Source organism: Pempheris klunzingeri, chromosome 3 (genome assembly GCF_042242105.1).
Source record: "Pempheris klunzingeri isolate RE-2024b chromosome 3, fPemKlu1.hap1, whole genome shotgun sequence".
NCBI classification, from domain to species: Eukaryota; Metazoa; Chordata; class Actinopteri; order Acropomatiformes; family Pempheridae; genus Pempheris; species Pempheris klunzingeri.
In genome coordinates this window covers 14,380,122-14,398,196 of record NC_092014.1, presented here as the reverse complement: position 1 = coordinate 14,398,196, position 18,075 = coordinate 14,380,122, and the positions used below count along the sequence as shown (strand labels likewise).

The 18,075-nt window shown below is 42.6% G+C and overlaps 1 protein-coding gene across 1 annotated transcript; it reads left to right on the top strand.

Moving 5' to 3' along the window:
* Positions 1-398: 398 nt before the first annotated feature.
* melk (maternal embryonic leucine zipper kinase) lies at positions 399-8,507 on the top strand. The gene is made up of 17 exons (XM_070827487.1): positions 399-509; positions 608-693; positions 1,515-1,631; positions 1,731-1,874; positions 1,978-2,046; positions 2,370-2,462; positions 2,726-2,824; positions 3,443-3,511; positions 3,853-3,951; positions 4,290-4,376; positions 4,575-4,706; positions 4,811-4,975; positions 5,152-5,431; positions 6,839-6,935; positions 7,258-7,414; positions 7,507-7,610; positions 7,709-8,507. Exons 1-17 carry the CDS (start codon positions 431-433, stop codon positions 7,884-7,886), a joined length of 2,055 nt encoding a protein of 684 aa, XP_070683588.1. The 5' UTR covers positions 399-430; the 3' UTR covers positions 7,887-8,507.
* Positions 8,508-18,075: the final 9,568 nt, after the last annotated feature.

The following is an 18,075-nucleotide window of genomic DNA, read 5'->3' as shown; positions in this document are numbered from 1 at the left end:
GGCGAACGAAGCACAAACCGGAAGCAGGAAATTGAATCAACGTCGACGAGCGAAATTCAAACCTGTGTAACAAAACATCTTTGAGGGCTTTTCTTCATGGCGTCTGGTTGTTAACTGAATTTACCTTCTTCCTCTCCCGTTTTCATCCAAATTCAGGTAAACTAGTACCACCTATTCGGCTTGTAGTAGCGGAGGTTTTTACTAGCACCACTCGTGTTTCTTTTGGTGGTTTTAATGATTACTGTCGGCTACATTTCTGTTTTACCGTTAACTGACGTTAGCTGGATGTAAAATATCACCGACTTACGGACGTTTATGCTGAACACGAAGACAGTTGAGTGGGTTTTTTTTAGCGAGTTGAGCGCTAAAACTGCTGCTATGAACATTTTCCACAGGGAGGTTTTTCCATTGTGCGGCTGAAGCAGGGAGGATGCCGGTGGAAAGGACAGAGCACCGCGGAGCCGACGAGCTCTTCAAGTACTATGAAGTTTATGAGACCATCGGCTCAGGTAGTGACAATATCAGTGCGTGCTAAGAGAAAGACAGCCTGGCCCTGTCGGTGCCATGCACTCTCTGATGTGTGTTATTCACCCTGTGTGTTTGGCAGGAGGCTTTGCTAAAGTCAAGCTGGGTCGACACATCCTGACTGGAGAGAAGGTTGCCATTAAGATCATGAACAAGAAGGATCTAGGGGTGAGTCACAGAGACCCTTTGCTCACTGTAAATCCAAGGTAAAGGGTTTAAAAACCTGACACACAACCTAAAAAAAAAATCAAATAAAACCACAAGAATATTGGCATCAAGGCAGCAGCATCCTCAGCAAAGTATGAAATGTCTAAGTAGTGGTTTAAGCATAGAACACAAGTCTCTTAAATCTATAAATGGAAGAACTCACAAATGATCAAAGTGATGAGTGCCCACATTAAGGCTTAAATTGCTTATTTCTGACCAGCAACCCATTTCCTAAAGACCTACCATGATCTTTAACAAATCCTGAATTCGAGAAAGTGTGACTGACAATTATAGAGTTTTCAAAATTGTCCAAGATTAATTCACTTTTGATAGACACACTATATCATCTTTTCAGAATTAAGGCCATATACTAGATACTACTCGTATAACCATAAGGAAAATGCATATGACCAGTGCATTGTTATACACAAGTGACATCAGACAAAACTTAAAAAGTAGAAACCTAAATAACACATTATAGTTACATTTGTTGACAGTCATGATTTGGACAGCAGACTTTTGTGAAGTGATGACACAATATGTGCATAAACTCACAATATGATTCCACTAAAAGTCGATAACAGTTATCTCCCAACCCTGTTCATTCAGCCATAACTTTCTTTACCTTTATTTTGATTGTTATTCTGTATTGTATGTTCACTGGTGGTTGCTAATCTTCCTGTTTTCCACATTAAATCAGCATTGAAAAAAATGCAGATATTTAAAAATGACAGAGTAAATGAAAAATTAGACTTGGAAAAATAAAGAGTTTGTCACCCCAGGATGACCTGCCCCGTGTGAAGGTGGAGATTGACGCCATGAAGAACCTGAGTCATCAGCATGTCTGTCGTCTTTACCACGTCATAGAGACCTCCACCCAGATCTTCATGGTGCTGGAGGTAAGCGTACACAGACAAAGGCCTTGTGCTAATGTGAATGTGACATTGGTACCTTCATTCATTTCTTTCTCTCCCACTGGCCTCTCTTTTCCCCCTCAGTACTGTACAGGAGGGGAGTTGTTTGACTACATCATAGCAAAGGATCGTCTCTCAGAGGAGGAGACCAGGGTGTTTTTCAGACAGATTGTGTCTGCGATGGCCTACGTCCACAGCCAGGGATATGCACACAGGGACCTCAAACCGGTGAAAAATCGACCGCTGATTGCATGTGAAAGACAAAATGTCTCCATTGTGGCTGCATGTTAATTTTAATTTCTGCTGCAATGCTCGTCTCTCTGAACTGTAGGAAAACCTCTTGATTGATGAAGACCACAACTTAAAGCTCATAGACTTTGGGTTGTGCGCCAAACCTAAGGTACCTCACCACATTCCCAGTCTCGTTGTGTTTGTGTAAAAAAATAGTAGGTATGTCAGCTCTATGTCCAATTAATGAGAAGGGATAAAAATAAAATAAAAATACATAAATGTCTTTTTGGATAGAGGGAAATCTAGATTGTCAATCAGTTACTTAAAAAAAAAAAAGTCCTATAATAAAACTAATGAGTAATCTACAAGTTACAGCAGCTAAGAGCTCAGGCCTAAATAATACAAGTATTTACATAGTAATTGGTGCCTGTCAACATGGTGTGCACTTGTGTATTGTGTGGTCTGGCTAATATACGGTTATCTCTCACCCAGGGAGGTTTAGGTTATGAGCTGATGACGTGTTGTGGGAGCCCTGCGTACGCAGCGCCTGAGCTCATCCAGGGAAAAGCATACATCGGATCAGAGGTGAGAGAGAGGTGCATGCTGCATGCTGTTTACAACTTTTAGAATCATCGGAGTAGCAATTTCTAGATTTGTCCTCATTTAAGCCCTCAAAACCTGCATTTGTTTTTCACTTAAAGTTGTGATTACCTGCCTGTTCCACAATTCTGCTTTTTCATGGTGTCCTGATCATACTCGCTGGTGCATGACTCAGTGCAACTGAGCTGTGAAATCCTCACTGTAACACTTGAAGCTGAAATACTGCTGTGTGGTGTGTTAACCTCCAGGCTGATGTGTGGAGTATGGGAGTGCTGCTGTTCGCTCTGCTCTGTGGATACCTGCCCTTTGATGATGACAACTGCATGGTCCTCTACAGGAAGATTTCAGTAAGAGCACGGATACGTTCCCAACAGTCTAATATTTGTGGCAATGAAGTATGTAAAATTCTGGGCCCCATCAATATAATGCAAAACACTGTTTTATTTTATTTAATTAATAGTCTATTTTATTATGATAATGATAAACTTTCTTTATAGTGCACTATTCTCACATGAAATGCATGTAGTGTTTTACAACAAATTGCATGCACCAAGTGCTTCACATGAAACAGACATAAAATGAACATTAATCATATTAAAGACATTATAATAGAATTTGTAATATAAAATGGAAGTTAACACTCATTGAAAATAAAAGACAGTAATAAATAAAAATGATAAAATGGAATTCATAGAAGCATAAAATCAAATAAAACACAGCATTTTGAATATTTATTTGACTAAAAGCTGGATATTTGTATGAAATTGTAAAATGGTTTCCCTAAATTGCTTTTAAACATCTTGGTTTTTTTTTCCTTTTACTACAATTACTGTGTGATCTTATGGTCGGGCACATTTTGGGTATATTATCAGGACAAATCCCAAAACCAGACAGCCTTGTTAGTTTTCTGTTTCTAGTGTATTAATAAATCATAATGTAGTTCTGTATTTCTTTTATATCTTCAGAGAGGTAAATATGATAACCCCCGGTGGCTCTCTCCAGGTAGTGTCCTCCTCCTCAACCAGATGATGCAGGTACATAATCAGTCATTCTGTTTCCTCTTTTATCGACTGTCCATTCTCACTCTCCTGTCTCTTCCACTGTTTAACTAATTCACAGAAATTTCAGTTAATTACACACTGGGACCCATTGTACAGCAGTAGATCTCTGCTAACTTTTGTGTATGTGTTGCATCAAGTTGCCATAATAGATAAGCAGAGGGATTTTAGAATTTCCTGTAAAGTTTTATCTTTATTAGCCAGTTAGAATATAATTAAATTTTTTTACACCACCTGTACAATATTTTAAACACTGTAGATTGTTGGATGTGTTGTCTCTCCCACATTGAGTTGTAGTTTCTGTGTGTGTCCTATAGGTGGACCCCAAGCGACGTCTTACTGTTCGTCAGCTGCTGGACCATCCTTGGGTGACAAAAGACTACAACAGCCCTGTGGAGTGGCACAGCAGGCAGCCGGTACACACACACACACACACACACATTCATACATGAAAACACTGCATTACAGATACAAATATAGATAGAGCTGCACAACTGCAAACACTATAGTAGCTTGTACTGTTTACTTGTCAATGTTTTGATTGATTTCTAAATGAAAATGTGGTCCTTTTTCTGAGGTTTTTTCCAAATTCCCCCAGTTACCACTCAGATTGTGAGTGTTTCAGGTTTCCTTGGAAAAAAATCCATAATCTGTAATGTGAGGATTTTTTTTGGTTGGGGAGGATTGTTTTAGTGCTCACATATAGAAGCGTCTGTCTTTGTTTGTGTGTGAACTTACTGGGTCTTTTTTGTAGCTTGGTCACATAGATGAGGACTGTATCACTGAGATGGCGGTCAACATGAAGCGATCGAGGCAGAGCACCACAGCGCTGGTCAAGGAGGTGTGTGCCCGTCCGAGTGTTAGCTTTTAATGTGTTTTATGCTGAGCAGTTCAACGGTTGATTTTGTTGTGTTGTTAATGGTGAAATCCCAACATCTGCAAATAATAGTCCGTTTTGGACCCCTTGTATTCTGGGCTAGCATAATATTTTACTTACTGTGTATTTGATACACAGTCTAATACATCTTAACTCCTATAGTGGCAGTATGACCAGACCACAGCCACCTACCTGCTGCTGCTGTCAAAGAAGCAGAGGGGCAAACCTGTCCGCCTGCGCATTGAACCGACGTTCTGTGAGGACTCCTGGTCTCCACTGCACCAGGGACTACAGGTCAGACTCTGGACTTCAACTCCCAACGGCCTTGTTCTTTTCCTGGGCTGCTCCCTTTTTGCCTTTTTGTTTTTGCCTTGTCTAATTTTCTCTCTCGCTTTCAGACTAAGGATGCCCTTCACTTCAGCGAAGACGAAGACGCTGTGATTGTGGGCTCTCTGGACTTTTGCTCCGACTACATTGATGACAGCCCTTGGGTGTCAGTCACGCCATGTTCGCCCCAGGGTGTCAGAGGTCAGCCAGATGGTGCCACAAACAACAGAGACACGGTATGTGAAAGCTGGGACGAATGTATGTTTTTGCTGTCTTCCATGGCCTTACAAATTAAGTTTGGATTAAAAACTTTGTCTCTAGGCTCGCTAGTGGTGACAGTGAGGGGCCACGACTCTTACCTTCCAGAGAAACCTCCTCATAATGCATTTATCTCTTCTTTGTATCACTAAAGAGGCTAGCATCTCCATCTGTGGAGAAAAGATGTGCTTACAGCCCGACCCCAGAAAGGGGGCGAACGACAGCACAGCACCGCCAGGAAAGGAGGGACAGAGACCAAGAACGAACCAGTGACAACAAGGAGAATATTGCTGTGCAGGAGAAAGATGTCGAAATATTTGCGTTGCCTCCTCCTCGAACTCCTGTGTCCAGTAAGAAGAATGCACGACCCAACAAGAATGTGCTGACCACACCCAATCAAAATGCCACTAAAACCAATGCAGTCACACCTAAAGGTAAGCGGAGCCTCTTGGTTACTCAGCCAAAGGCAATAATGAAGTAGAGGCAATGCAGGGGTTTATTATACAGTTTATTTGTATACTGTAATTGTTTTTTGCTCCAAACAAGAGCCTGAAGTACAGTCGCTGTTAGATTATTTGCATTAGCCAACTGCCCCTCTCCACGTTGCTCTCTTTTATTTATCTGTCCCCCACTCAGTCTCATGCAGCTCTCATAATCACAAGTGCCACATCCGCATGCCACACATTTGCAAGTAAATTGTCTTCTGGTAATAAACTCATTTATTGGGCCTGTTTTTTTTTTATTTTTTATTTTTTTTATCCCAAAGCCACTTATATTTCTGCCACTGAAAAATGGACACACACTCACTCGCTCACGTACACACTTATCACTGTCAACTCAAAGGTGAGGTTATTATCAGCAAGCTAATTCTATTCACTTATCTGTAAATGAAGGACACTAGTATGAATGGAGGATCATTAAAGTCTTAATTATTTGTCAAAGTGGATTCTCTGCTCGAATGTCCGGCCTCATTAGTTTCCTCTAGAAACTCGGCCAGAAGCTAAAAGCGGCTAACGTGCTGCAGCTAGTTGGTGTTAAACCCTTTGGAGTCTGACTCGGGCCTGCTCTCTCGCCAGCCTCCTGTTCTCTAAGCTACAGTCCAGACGTGCTGCCTCTGACGTGCGTGTGTGTGTGCGTGCGTGTGTGTGCGTGCGTGTCCCTAGGCGTGTGCAGTGACAGGTGTAGCTGTCTCTTTCCTCTGCTCACTGTCCCACGTGGGCTGTAGTGACATGTGTTCTCTTGCCACTAAAGCCTAGCTCTCTCTCTTTTTGTGTGTGTGTCAGGCTTGTTGTCCCTGTGTATGCGAAACCTTTGTGTTCACAACTCCAATGTCAAAGCCAACCAGCTCCATGAGCAAAGACCAAAAGACTGTACCAGTCAGTTTTCTGTTTAACCTCTTAAGAGATTGTCTAATTGTCTGGGCAGTATCATATATTTTATATTACTAAGTGAAATATTCAAACCTGAAGCTGTTTTTTTTTTCCATTTTATCAAATAGAAATATATTGTCGATGCATAATTTCATAGACATCTACTCAAACATTTTCCTATCCATTGTGTAATTATTTTCATTATTGATTAATATTTTGGTCTGTAAAACATTAAGATTGTGATTTCCTAGCACCCAAGGTGGCCTCATCAATTAATCAGTTATCAGAGTTGTTACAGATTAATTTTCTTTCCATCAACTAATTGATTAATCAGCTAATTGCAGCTCTACATACTTGGTATCTTTTGGAAATTTGGGATTTTGAGTAGAACCAAAAAGTTCTGTTTGTTTGAACAATGTTTGGCTGCACAGCAAAAATGTATACTGTGGTTAACTGTGGTTAATGTTGTAGGTGGAGGCAGTGCCTCTAAAGAGCACATTAAGAAGAGAGCAGCAGAGACCAAGGAGCCTGCAAACATTGAAATGCTGGCCTTCAGTCCTGAGCGAAGGTGAGTGGCCCACAGGATGGAAGGAGGCTCTGAAAGACAGTAGGGGAAAGGTGTGTGTTTGCAGCTGATGTGATATGTTGGACTTCAGGGTGGCCCATAGGCTAAAAAGACTAAACCACAGTTAATAGGTGATGGGATTGATTCCAATAAATGAATGCTTGTCCATCAATAGCCCTGCTCCGCTCACAAGTCTGAATAAAACACTCACCTAGATTATTAAAGAATAATGGTGCACAACACAAAAGTGTCACGTTATCATGACCTGGTTTGAGTTGGATGACCCGCCAAAGTGACTAAATGTAGGACCCTGTTTGCTCTCCAGATCTCGGTCTTTGGACTTGGCCGTTACAGGAGACAGCGGGAAGAAGAAGAGAGGAGGAAAGGTGTTCGGTTCCCTGGAGCGAGGCCTGGATAAGGTGATCACCATGCTCACACCCAGCAAGAGACGAGCGCTGCGTGACGGCCCACGCAAGATCAAGGTATGAAGAGGTTGCACGCCTTGTAACCTGCTCAGTGTCACATGCAAGTATTGAACACATCACAGCATTTCTCTGTCTGTCTTTCCCACTAGGCGCAATACAACGTTACTCTGACCAGTCAGACCAACCCAGACCAGGTCCTTAACCAAATCCTCTCCATCCTGCCAGAGAAAAATGTCGATTTCACACAGAAAGGGTAAAAAAAAAACACACACACACGTCTTTCTGATGAGACAACCTAGTCTTTGATCCAGTCCTAATATTAGTGTGTCGTCTTCTTCGCCCTTCATTTAGATATACCCTGAAGTGTCAGACCTGGGGCGACTTTGGGAAGGTGACCATGGCGTTTGAGCTGGAGGTGTGCCTGCTGCAGAGGCCTGAGGTCGTCGGGGTCCGCCGCCAGAGGCTGAAAGGAGACGCCTGGGTCTACAAACACCTGGTGGAGGACATCCTCTCTACATCCAGCATCTGAATAATGCACTTTCCCGACAATGTCACCGCCCTTTTCAAGCCAATGGACTCTGGCCTTTTTTTGTCAGCGACATGCCACCCGTTTCTGTGTCCAGGAATAAAGGGTGAATGACCAGTGATTGATGCACAGGTTCAGACATACTGCAGGATGAATGATCAGTTCTTCATTATTCATTGTGAATATTTAAAATTGTCCATAGGGAGCCCTGCAATCCCCAGAGTGCATGTTACATAAAATCTATGAGCAATACACGTCAACATCCTGTACAGCGTACCTTGTTTTATGTAGAATATGTTTGTTTTACTTGCCGTCTTCATGAGCTGAATAGGATCTCTGTCAGTCCTCCGGAGATGTGAATGAGTGTATGTTTGATGTAAATCTAACTATTTACAGTATACCTTCTGGCTACTTATTACCATAATTTATGTCTCGGTGTTACATACATAAAGATTCAGAGATGCATTACTAATTTACTTGAATTGTTTTTTTGATGTACACGTGTTTACAACTCTTCCATCATGACTTATTTTACATGTTTGTAGTATCTGCTTTTATTTCCTGTTGGTGTTTGTCTAGTTTTAAACTGTCAAATTGTGTCTAAGTTTTCTACTGACATGTAGAAGGAGCAAAAATAAATGGTTTCTGCTAAATGTATTATGCTTGTGCTTATGGAGATGGATCATTTAGATTAATTTATATACTTTCTTTGACATCAAATGTGTTTTTTATTCATTCAGCAGTTTGATGGAGCAGTGGTGTGTTTTACTCCTTGTCATCGTCCTTCTGTTCATCCTCTAGATTTCACTCCTTTGTCACAAAGATTGATAGTGATAGTTTGGCTTGGTGACAGGTTTCCCATTTAAGATTTACCACCAGTGAAATAAGTGATGGAAGGTGTCAAATTTCTACATGTTTCATCACTTCAGACTCTTTCGGTTTGAACGTCCAAACACACATCTCGCACTCACATGTTGAATAGACTCATTTTGATCATCAGAACTGGCAGAAGGATAATGATTTAGCTTTGATGTTCAAAATGGTAGAAAAACCCTGTCTGATTGACTGAATAAATATTGATGATCATTGCCTGCAAAATCTGAACACAGTGAAGCAGTCATTTCAAGGCAAGGTGCCACTTCATGACAGCATTGCAGCTGACTGGCATTTATTTGTGACAGCTTTTCCTTGGTTTCTCAGTGGGGAGGGGTGAGGTAATGATAAGAGGGGGTTGAATGGAGTCAGACAGAGGGTGGGTGGTGGAGGTGCTACTTTAAGACAGAGGTGAAGGTTGGAGTTGGACAGATTAAAAAAAAAAAAAAAAACCCCCGTCATCAGCCCATGTCCTCCATATTATTCCAGTGGTGGTAATGATGACTCCTGCTGGGCTGAGGTTGGAGGATCAGAGCAGTGTTTTTGTGCGTGTGGTGTGGACAACAGCTGGACTAAAAGCCAGCTGTCACCGTTCTCACATATGAGAGAAACTCTGCCCTCTTTTCTGACCATTTTCCATTCCTCTTCTTTTTCCCCACAAAATAATTGATCGATAGAACAGCCAGATGGCTCCCTGTGATTTCTCTATTAAATGTTTTGGTTGTATATTACAAATTTGGTGCCTTATATTATTTAAGTTACTTCAACCTATCTGTGTTTGCAGTTGGAGTAACAGGGCAAGTCAGTGATTCAGGGTTGCCTCCTTGAACTTTAAATCCTCTCGTGATCTGCGTGCACGAAATGATTCTTGTCATTGTGCCTCCACTCAAACAGGTGGCGCTGAAAAATCCCTAAACTAAAGCTATGCACCTCAGTCCATTCTTGTTTGGAAACTAGAGCAAGAGAGCATGCCTTACACAATGTCCTGAGGAGGATTAATGAATTAACGCTGAGAAATGGAGTTTCTTTCAGTGTGAAAACTACGGTGGACTGTGTCAGAACCAGGAGTGAGCAGACACACGGTGCATCCAGTCCGGGAGCATTGTGGGTAAGTAGAGATGTAAATCTATGACTAAACTAAAAGTTATTAGAATGTGCTGTTATTGAATCATGTGCAAAAGCTTGAGCAGATAAGAGCGGCTTTGTGTTAAACTGTTTTGTTTTGTAAACTGTTTTCAAGCTTCAGGCGTGTAGGAGAATGAGGCTTTTGCTGACAATCACTCTCATCCTCCTTTTCCTGTGTGAGTTTAAGTTTCTGCTGTTGCTGTTACTCTGATACAGTCCAACACGTTTGTTTGCTGTTTTTTCTGAGCCAGCTGCATGACACGTCCATTTCTTTCTGTTCTTCTCTCTGCATGTTTGTGCATTGCTCATTCTTCAGGGCTTCACAAGGCTCAGATGTCTATTGGCATCTTACATGGGAATCCTTGTGAGGTAAGTTGATGCAAACAAAGGAAGACGGTAGTTTCATACATTTGTGCTTTAATACAGTGAATCCTAACTTGGGGGTCAGGAGGGTTCAAAAGATCAGTAAGAAAAAGAAAAGAAAACAATATAGTTACACACAATTAGGCATTTAAAATTTCTTGTGAAATACTGGATACTTTTAACTTTTCAGGCCGAAAAAAAACAATTTACATGAAATAATCTTGAGAGCCCATGCCACATAACTGCAATGTCCAGAGTTTGATTTCATTTTCATTTTTCATACTTTTGCTGCATGTCATCTACGTGTCTGTCTGCCTCTGTCTACTGTCCAATAAAAGTAAATGTGGCCCAAAATATCTTGAAACAAAAAAATCAATTCAATTCAATTCAATTCAATTTATTTTGTATAGCCCAATATCACAACAGAGTTGTCTCATAGTGCTTTACAAAGTTCACTGAAATAAACAAGAAGTGTAAGCGAACAAACAATCTAATAAAGAGTCCAGCAGTCGATGAGGCCAATGGATCCGTCCGATGGATCAGTCCGAGGCATCACCTGCTCTTTATGACCCTCCTTCTTCGGGAAGGAAAAACTCAAAAAACCCAGTGGGAAAAGAGAAACCTCCGGGAGCACCACAGTGAAGGAGAGATCCAGCTCCCAAGGACGGACAGGCTGTAGCCTTGGACAGACGCACATCCATTGGCTGATGGAGAACCACATCAGCAGGACCAGGACCAGGATCCACAGGAGCCCGAGGACCACATCAGCAGAACCAGGACCAGGATCCACAGGAACCAGAGAACCACATCAGCGGGACCGGGACCAGTACCCACAGGAACCAGAGAACCACATCAGCGGGGCCAGGACCAGGATCCACAGGATCAACAGGAACCTGAGAGATGAGAAAGCACAGAAAGTCAGAGAAGAAAACCTTCATTTTACCTGCACAGCACCAAACAGCTGACGGACACACAGATGGCGACTAGCTGGTGAACATGGTGAAGCATTTAGCTGCTAAAGAACCAGATATTTCCCTCAGGAGTTGGTAGAGACCAAACACAAAGCTATAATCGATTGAATATTGGCCAAGTGGACAACGTGACTCCAAATGACCGATAATGATGCTTCACGTCTCCTGGACATTGCATGCTAAGCAAGGTCACCGTGTCAACTTCAAAAGTGATAACACCGGTGTTCTGTAAGCATTTATGTTTGTGGACTGCTGCTGTAATAGGCACCAAATCCTTTGTATCCCCATTTCACATTTCCACATTGCATTTTTATCTTTTAGGCATTGTCCATGAGGGAGGCAGCAGTGTCTCTCCTCTTGTCGCCTCTGTCTCTGTTCTCCTGGCTGGCCTCCCTGCTGCTCACACTCGTCCTGTCCGTCCCCGCTCTTGTCTTCAGCTCCCTCCAGCTCTCCGTGCTGCTGCTCCTGGCCTGGCCCTGGTGCGCGGCCAACGTCTGTGTCTCCCTGCTGCTGACCTGTCTCTATGTTGCCTTGTACCTGCTTCACCTGGTCCTGGTGGTTGGGGTTGTGGCCATTTTGACCCTGGCGCAGTGCAAAATGGCAGAAGAACCTGGAGAGACGCCACACCAAAACTAGACTGAGGATGTTTGTTCGTAGAGCTGCACAGCGAGGCTGAGTTCTGCTGTAAAATGAGCTTGTTGTGTTGTGTTGAGTAAAAATCCACCACAATTTGTTTGAGCCTGCTTTGTACCTTCATTTGTTTAATGAATGTACAACTGTAGTTGATTTTTACACAGATTCTGTGTGTAAATTGGCTTTGGGACACTTTGTAGGAAGCAACAGAAAAAAGCACTGATTAGTGTGCGTCCTCGTGACCTAAATGAGGGTGAAAATATATCTGCTAGTTGCTACTGTAACAAACCGCCTGCAGTTGTCCGCTTATCTATCGCTCTCATTTTCTCTCTCCTCGTCTTTAAACGTGGACCCCCAATTATCTGCAGATTGTTGTGCTGTTTTCTTCCCATCTGCAGATGTTATCATTAGACATGTCTGTCAAATGGAGATGAGCGGATAAGAGAAACAGAGAGAAGAATAAGAGAATATTTTCTGTGTTGAACGCGCCTTAAATGTGTGTGTGTATGTGTGTGTGTGTGTGTTTATACAGTGCAGTCCAGCAGTGCAAGGCATGCAAACCATACTCCTGAAAAACACTAATAAAGGGAGTTAACAGGGAGAGAAACTACATGTGGTATAGGCGTTGTGCCAACACGACCAATGCTTGGCCAACCAGTAAACAGTATGTGCTGACACGCTGTTTCTCTCAGATCTCAGGGAAGCATTAAAATTGCTGGAAAAAACAATTTTATCAAAACTATTAGCACTCCAGCCTAAGGGCGTAGCATTAAAAAGTAATGGATGAACTTTCTGTGCTGTTGTGAATGTGTGTGTGAAAGAGACAGACAGAGAGACAGAGGGGAAATGAGGCTGGATCATAGAGATTTATTACATGGCCGTGGCATCCTAATTAGCATAAAGACTGGACCGGCCCACTCAAGCAGAGAATTAAAAACCTTAATTGTGCTGTCAGCCTTCCTCTCTCTTTCTCACTGTTGACTCTACTTCATTCCACTCGCATTCGTCTCCTCCCGCTCTCCTCGCCCTCTCCTCTCCGCTTATGAAGTAGCCTCCGTCCATGCTGTTTAATTGTTGGATGATGAATGGGAAGCGGGATGTTTGTAATTGTCTCAGAGATGGGGAGAGGACGACGGAGATCATCTGAAGGAAGCAGAGGAGGAGGAGGACGGGTAGAATTTTCTTATTTCAAAAGAGGAGAGTGAGGAGGACATTTATCAAATGTTTGTTTGCAGGAGGGAAATTAGCTTGGCAGACACAGGCAGGCAAGCGTTAGTGGGGTTTTATCCCAGACTGGGCCTATATGTGGAGCCAAAGTTTTCCAGTGCAATGCAGTGTTCACATCATATGGGATGGATGGTAGAGATGAGAAAGGTTCCTATGTGCGCGACTTTCAAATGTTCCCATTATCAGGCAACTCAAGATGGATGAATGCTGGTTAAAATAGTTTAAATTGACTTTATAACGTTATGTCCATTGAATTTGGGTTAAATCACCTCAAACACTGGACTTAAGAAGACATGAAGCACCCATGTTTGCTTGTTTGGTTTTCAGGCATCTGTTCAGGTAATTACTTTTACTACAAATTATATAGCCTCAAATTTGATATATTAGAGATTTCCTAAGAATTTAACTTTCTTGCTTTGATTATGCCTTAAAAATTGAGGTAAAAAAAAAAAGGTTTTTTTGCACTTTGAATATCATAATACATATATTCCTCCTTAGCCTCTCTGATCTTGCTTTTTTTTTAATTCATACTTTTATATATTTATATTTTACTTTGTGTTTGAAGTTTATAGTTTAGTTTAACTGGCTGGTTTGTCTGAACCGTTTCACCCACAGTCACAGTTTATGGCTCAAAATGTAGGTTATGTTCTTGGACACGCAGTCATGTGGCTCACAACACACAGAAACGCACGCAGCGTGTCCCACGAGCCTCGGAGCGACGGGAGCGCGGACTGAACGGCTCATTGACTGCCATGTTAAAATGACAGAGGGGGGAGGGAGAGAGAAACACTTCTCTTACCTGCTAGCAAGCGCTCATTTCACCAGATAGAGACCTTAGCTTACATCTACGTGTTCAGGAGACTCTCTTATGTCCACTGGTCTGCACTTTATGGCTGTGACATGGACCGGTTTGAGTAAAACCTGCATTTTCAGAGGTGTGTGAATCTCTGTAAGACAGAGCTCAGCTGACTGACAGAGCTCCAGCAGAGCTCCGACGAGGGCGTTCTCGCGGTAAAAGTGTCTCCTCACCGTGTGCTCAGTTTTTAAACAGATAAACACAAACTGTGTGTGTTTTAGACTGTTAACTAAGTAATTACTGACGTGATAACTGATATGGAGATCACACATTCAGAACATAGAGCTCTGTAGTTACTTTATCACTCTGATAAAAGTAAAACCTGCATTTTCAGAGGTGTGTCATCTCAATGAAAACAGTACCATCACTAAGGGAGCACGAGAGGAGCAGCAGCATATTACTGACGTTTGAGCCACCAGGTGGCAGCAGAGTTGCGTGAAAGGAGCAGCGCAACTTTAGAGCAGCATCTCAGCGTGACAGTGGCGGAGTGGCATGGCGGCGGCAGCAGACAGCATTCACATCGCAATTTCTCCAGAAATTGCACTTTCTAGTTCTTATTCTTTTGGAGCTGTGTGTAACAAAAAGCAATTTCCCCCTGGGGATTATTAAAGTAATTCTGATACACGGGTTAGGCCTTTTTATTTTATGTAACACCTCCAACACATAAGTTCTCTGAAACTCTGACATGCTTTTGCATAATAGCCAGCTAGTTGCTAGCCAAATGAATGATGATGAGGGACGGATTAGCTTGCTTACTCGTGACCTACTTTAGTCTCATATCAGTGTCCTGTAGTTGGAAATGTGACAGCGAGTGATGAGGAAAGACGTAGCATTGCCAGAACATGCCAAGCTCATGGTAAACTTGTCTATTATTGCCTGATATTTTATTTAATTATTATTATTGAGTGTTTCTCTGCCAAATCACATTGTTTTCTCACACTCTGGTACCAAATGTTGCAGAGACTGGGAACCACTGAGTCTCTACTTTGATTCTGTTGCTACATTTGTAGTCTTTGCAGTTGTGTTTCTGGCCTCCTGTAAATCAAATGAAAGCATCTGCCTATATTAGCAGACATTGGTTAATTTATCGATATAATAAATATCACCAAAACCTAACTTGTTACCTCAATTTGGAGGGGTGGGGGGTGAGTAAGGCTGCTTATGGACTAACAGAATAATCAGCAGGAAGAAGTGAGGGAAGAGGAAGATGTGGTACAACGAGCGCACCAGTGAAAGGTTTCTCTGGAGGAGGAGGAGGAGGAAGAGGAAGAGGAGGGGGAGGAGGAGGAGGTGGTGTTTTGCGAGGGTCAGTCCTGTTTGTGCGTCTCTGCTGTCAAAGCCTCTCCTGCAGCAGCAGACGAGGTTAAGACTTAAGAGGCCAACCTCGCTCACACTGCCTCTCCCTCAGCACTGACAGCTCGCTCACACACACACACACACACACACACACACACACACACACACAAATGTAGACAACAGTACTCCCAACATGCATTGTCTTAAACTTTCCTCTTTACCCCAATCCTCCTACCTCCTTTTTAACCTATCTGCCCTTCCTCACGATCCCTTCTTTTCCGTCTCTTGTGTTCCCTTTGCTTTAGTTTCTCTCATTGTTTTTCTGTTTCTCTCTCTCTCTCTCTCTTTCTCTTTCTCTCTCTCTCTCTCTCTAATTGGTCTCTGCTAGGTTAGCTTAGACAGGCCTATTCATCATAGCACTTTCCTCCTAGACAAATCCTCAGGGAGTGAGGGGGAGATAGACGGAGTCAGACGGGAGGGCGAGAGGGCCTGCCGCTTGTCAACCCACTCCTCTCCCCCTTTTTTTCACCCCTCCTTTCTCTCTTTTCTCCCTCCCTTGTTTCTCAGTTCAGTTCATACATGTCAGTTTTGCAGAGGGAGGAGGGGGTGAGGAAGGTGAGGAGGGAGGGAGGAAATGTAGACACATTAGTTAGGCTATTAGTTCAACAAGCTGATTCCATGCCCGTCAACTTTCTGACATCCACACACGTCCACACACGTCCACACACACACTGTACTCACATCTGACATTTGTTACATGTGGTAACTGTGTGAGAGAGTGATTGTGAGTGACGGGCTGAGGGGGAGGAAAAAACTTTACATGGAACTACATGTCTCGTCATTTCTGGTGTCCGGAGGGCCTTAATGAGTGAAACACAGGACATAAGCACTTTGTACAAGCCTTGCTCATCCTTCCCACTGTCACTGTGTAATCGTTGTCATCATCATCATCTGTGACTTTTGTGAGTGTGTGTGTCTGTCTGAACATGGGTGCCGCTGTAAAGGGCAATGAGAGGCATGTAAAGGCTCATTCTGTGAGGTCCAAATGTCTTCTGTGATAAGGTCAAACCACATTTTCTCACTGTGAGTCTGTCAGAGAGTTTCTCTTCACTTGATGAGCCAACAGTCAGACCAGCAGAGGACGGGCCTGCTTCTCTCCGACTTGCTTGAGTTGCGCAGTAATAAAGCCAAATCATTAAAGGTGATGATAGAAACAGGTGACATGCAATTACAAGTGAATGTGAGATTGAAACTTCTTTGCGAGCCCAGAGAATGAGGCAGTGTCGGCTTGCAATTTGTCGCGTTCGAATGTCACTGGGTGATGACTTGTTCAACCAAAGAGGTTTTCCTCTGACAGACTGTTTTATTTTTTAGAGGCTTTTAAAAAACAATCTAATTTACAAGCAAAAAGCAATGATTTGAAAAAGGCAGAAAAAATGTGTTTTGACCCCCAGGTTAAAAACCCCTAGTTTGAAACGGTCAATAAAATATATGTAAAATTCTTGTTTACTGCAACTTGGGCCATATTTTCATATTTGTATGGTGTCTCCTTGATGTGGTGAAGCAAGGCAGTAACAGTGTGGAGGTCAGGATGGTGTATGGCCATGTGGCATGTCTAGCTTAACCTCAACCTTAACTGTGATTTTCCTTGCTATAACCACTAACCATACCGTTGTTGCCATGCACTGATATTCTAAAAAGCAATCACTTTTAAAACATTGACATTGGACTTAACGTGAGAGGAATGATAATAATCTTGTTAAAACTTGTATGATCATACGTGTGCTCATGTTTCTTGCCCTTTTCAGTGTTCAAATCCAAGTTATAATGGATCAGAGGAATCATTTATAGTAAAAGAACACAAAATAATAAATGCATAGAATTTACATGCTTGTTGTGCATCGCCAATAATGTTGCTACACCTAAACACACACAGGACAAATGCACTCATGGAGATAAACAGTATAAATTCGAAAGAGCGCAGATATGGCAGAGAGTGGGGATGCAAACACAGCAGCCATCGTGAATATGCTACACATGCATTAGCACACTCCTTTTCCTCTGTGTGTTTTGTCAGTTTCTCTCCTCCTGTTTGATTTAAAGGCCCTGCTCTCTCACTCCTGATATCTCCTCAATATCTCCTCTTCTAATCCCTCTCTCTCTCCTGTATGAGCCCCTCTTCATTAATCAGCTGAGGCCCAATTATACTCAGTTGGCCCCACACACCTCCTCCCTACAGGGGCTCTGGAGGGCCAAAAAATACTGATGCTGACTGACGTTAATTTGCATGACTTCTTGGCCTCCATAAGTACCACTGTTGTCTGTCTCCTCCTCGTGTATAAGAAGCCAGAGGAGGAGGAAGCAGAGGGGAGGGGAGGGGAGGGGAGGAGAGAGACAGAACATGTCGGTACCATTCATGTTATGTAATCTGGAGCAATAGGAGGAGAGTGAATGGGGCAGAGGGTGTGGCACTGCTTTCTAACTAACAACACTGTCAAACCCTCATTTTTCAAGCGGACATTGATCTGACAGATCTTTCAGCCCTGCACCTGTCAGACAAACACTGTTACCTACGATGAATGTTTGGCCACATTCAAATAGTCTTCTTGCATAGCACAGTTTTCTTTAACACTATGGTTGTGAAATGAGTGAGAAGTGAGTGAGAGTGAGATGTGAAACTGTCTATCCATGTCCTTATCTAACTGTGATTTTGTAACATGCATGAGAAGTACAGCAAAATAATGTTTATCTGAAGGGCCCTGAAGGCACCAGATTGTCTGTGTGACAATTAGTTTTGGGTAATTTGATTAATAGCTCATTTGTTTGGTGATTTGCACCAATATACACT

What these genes read in the sequence shown, in the direction of transcription:
- melk (XM_070827487.1), top strand. Translation starts at nt 431, where the DNA reads ATGCCGGTGGAAAGGACAGAGCACCGCGGAGCCGACGAGCTCTTCAAG. An exon ending in TCCTCTACAGGAAGATTTCA is followed by an intron (nt 2,825 to 3,442) that starts GTAAGAGCACGG and finishes TTATATCTTCAG; the next exon opens with AGAGGTAAATATGATAACCC. An exon ending in ACGGCCCACGCAAGATCAAG is followed by an intron (nt 7,415 to 7,506) that starts GTATGAAGAGGT and finishes CTTTCCCACTAG; the next exon opens with GCGCAATACAACGTTACTCT.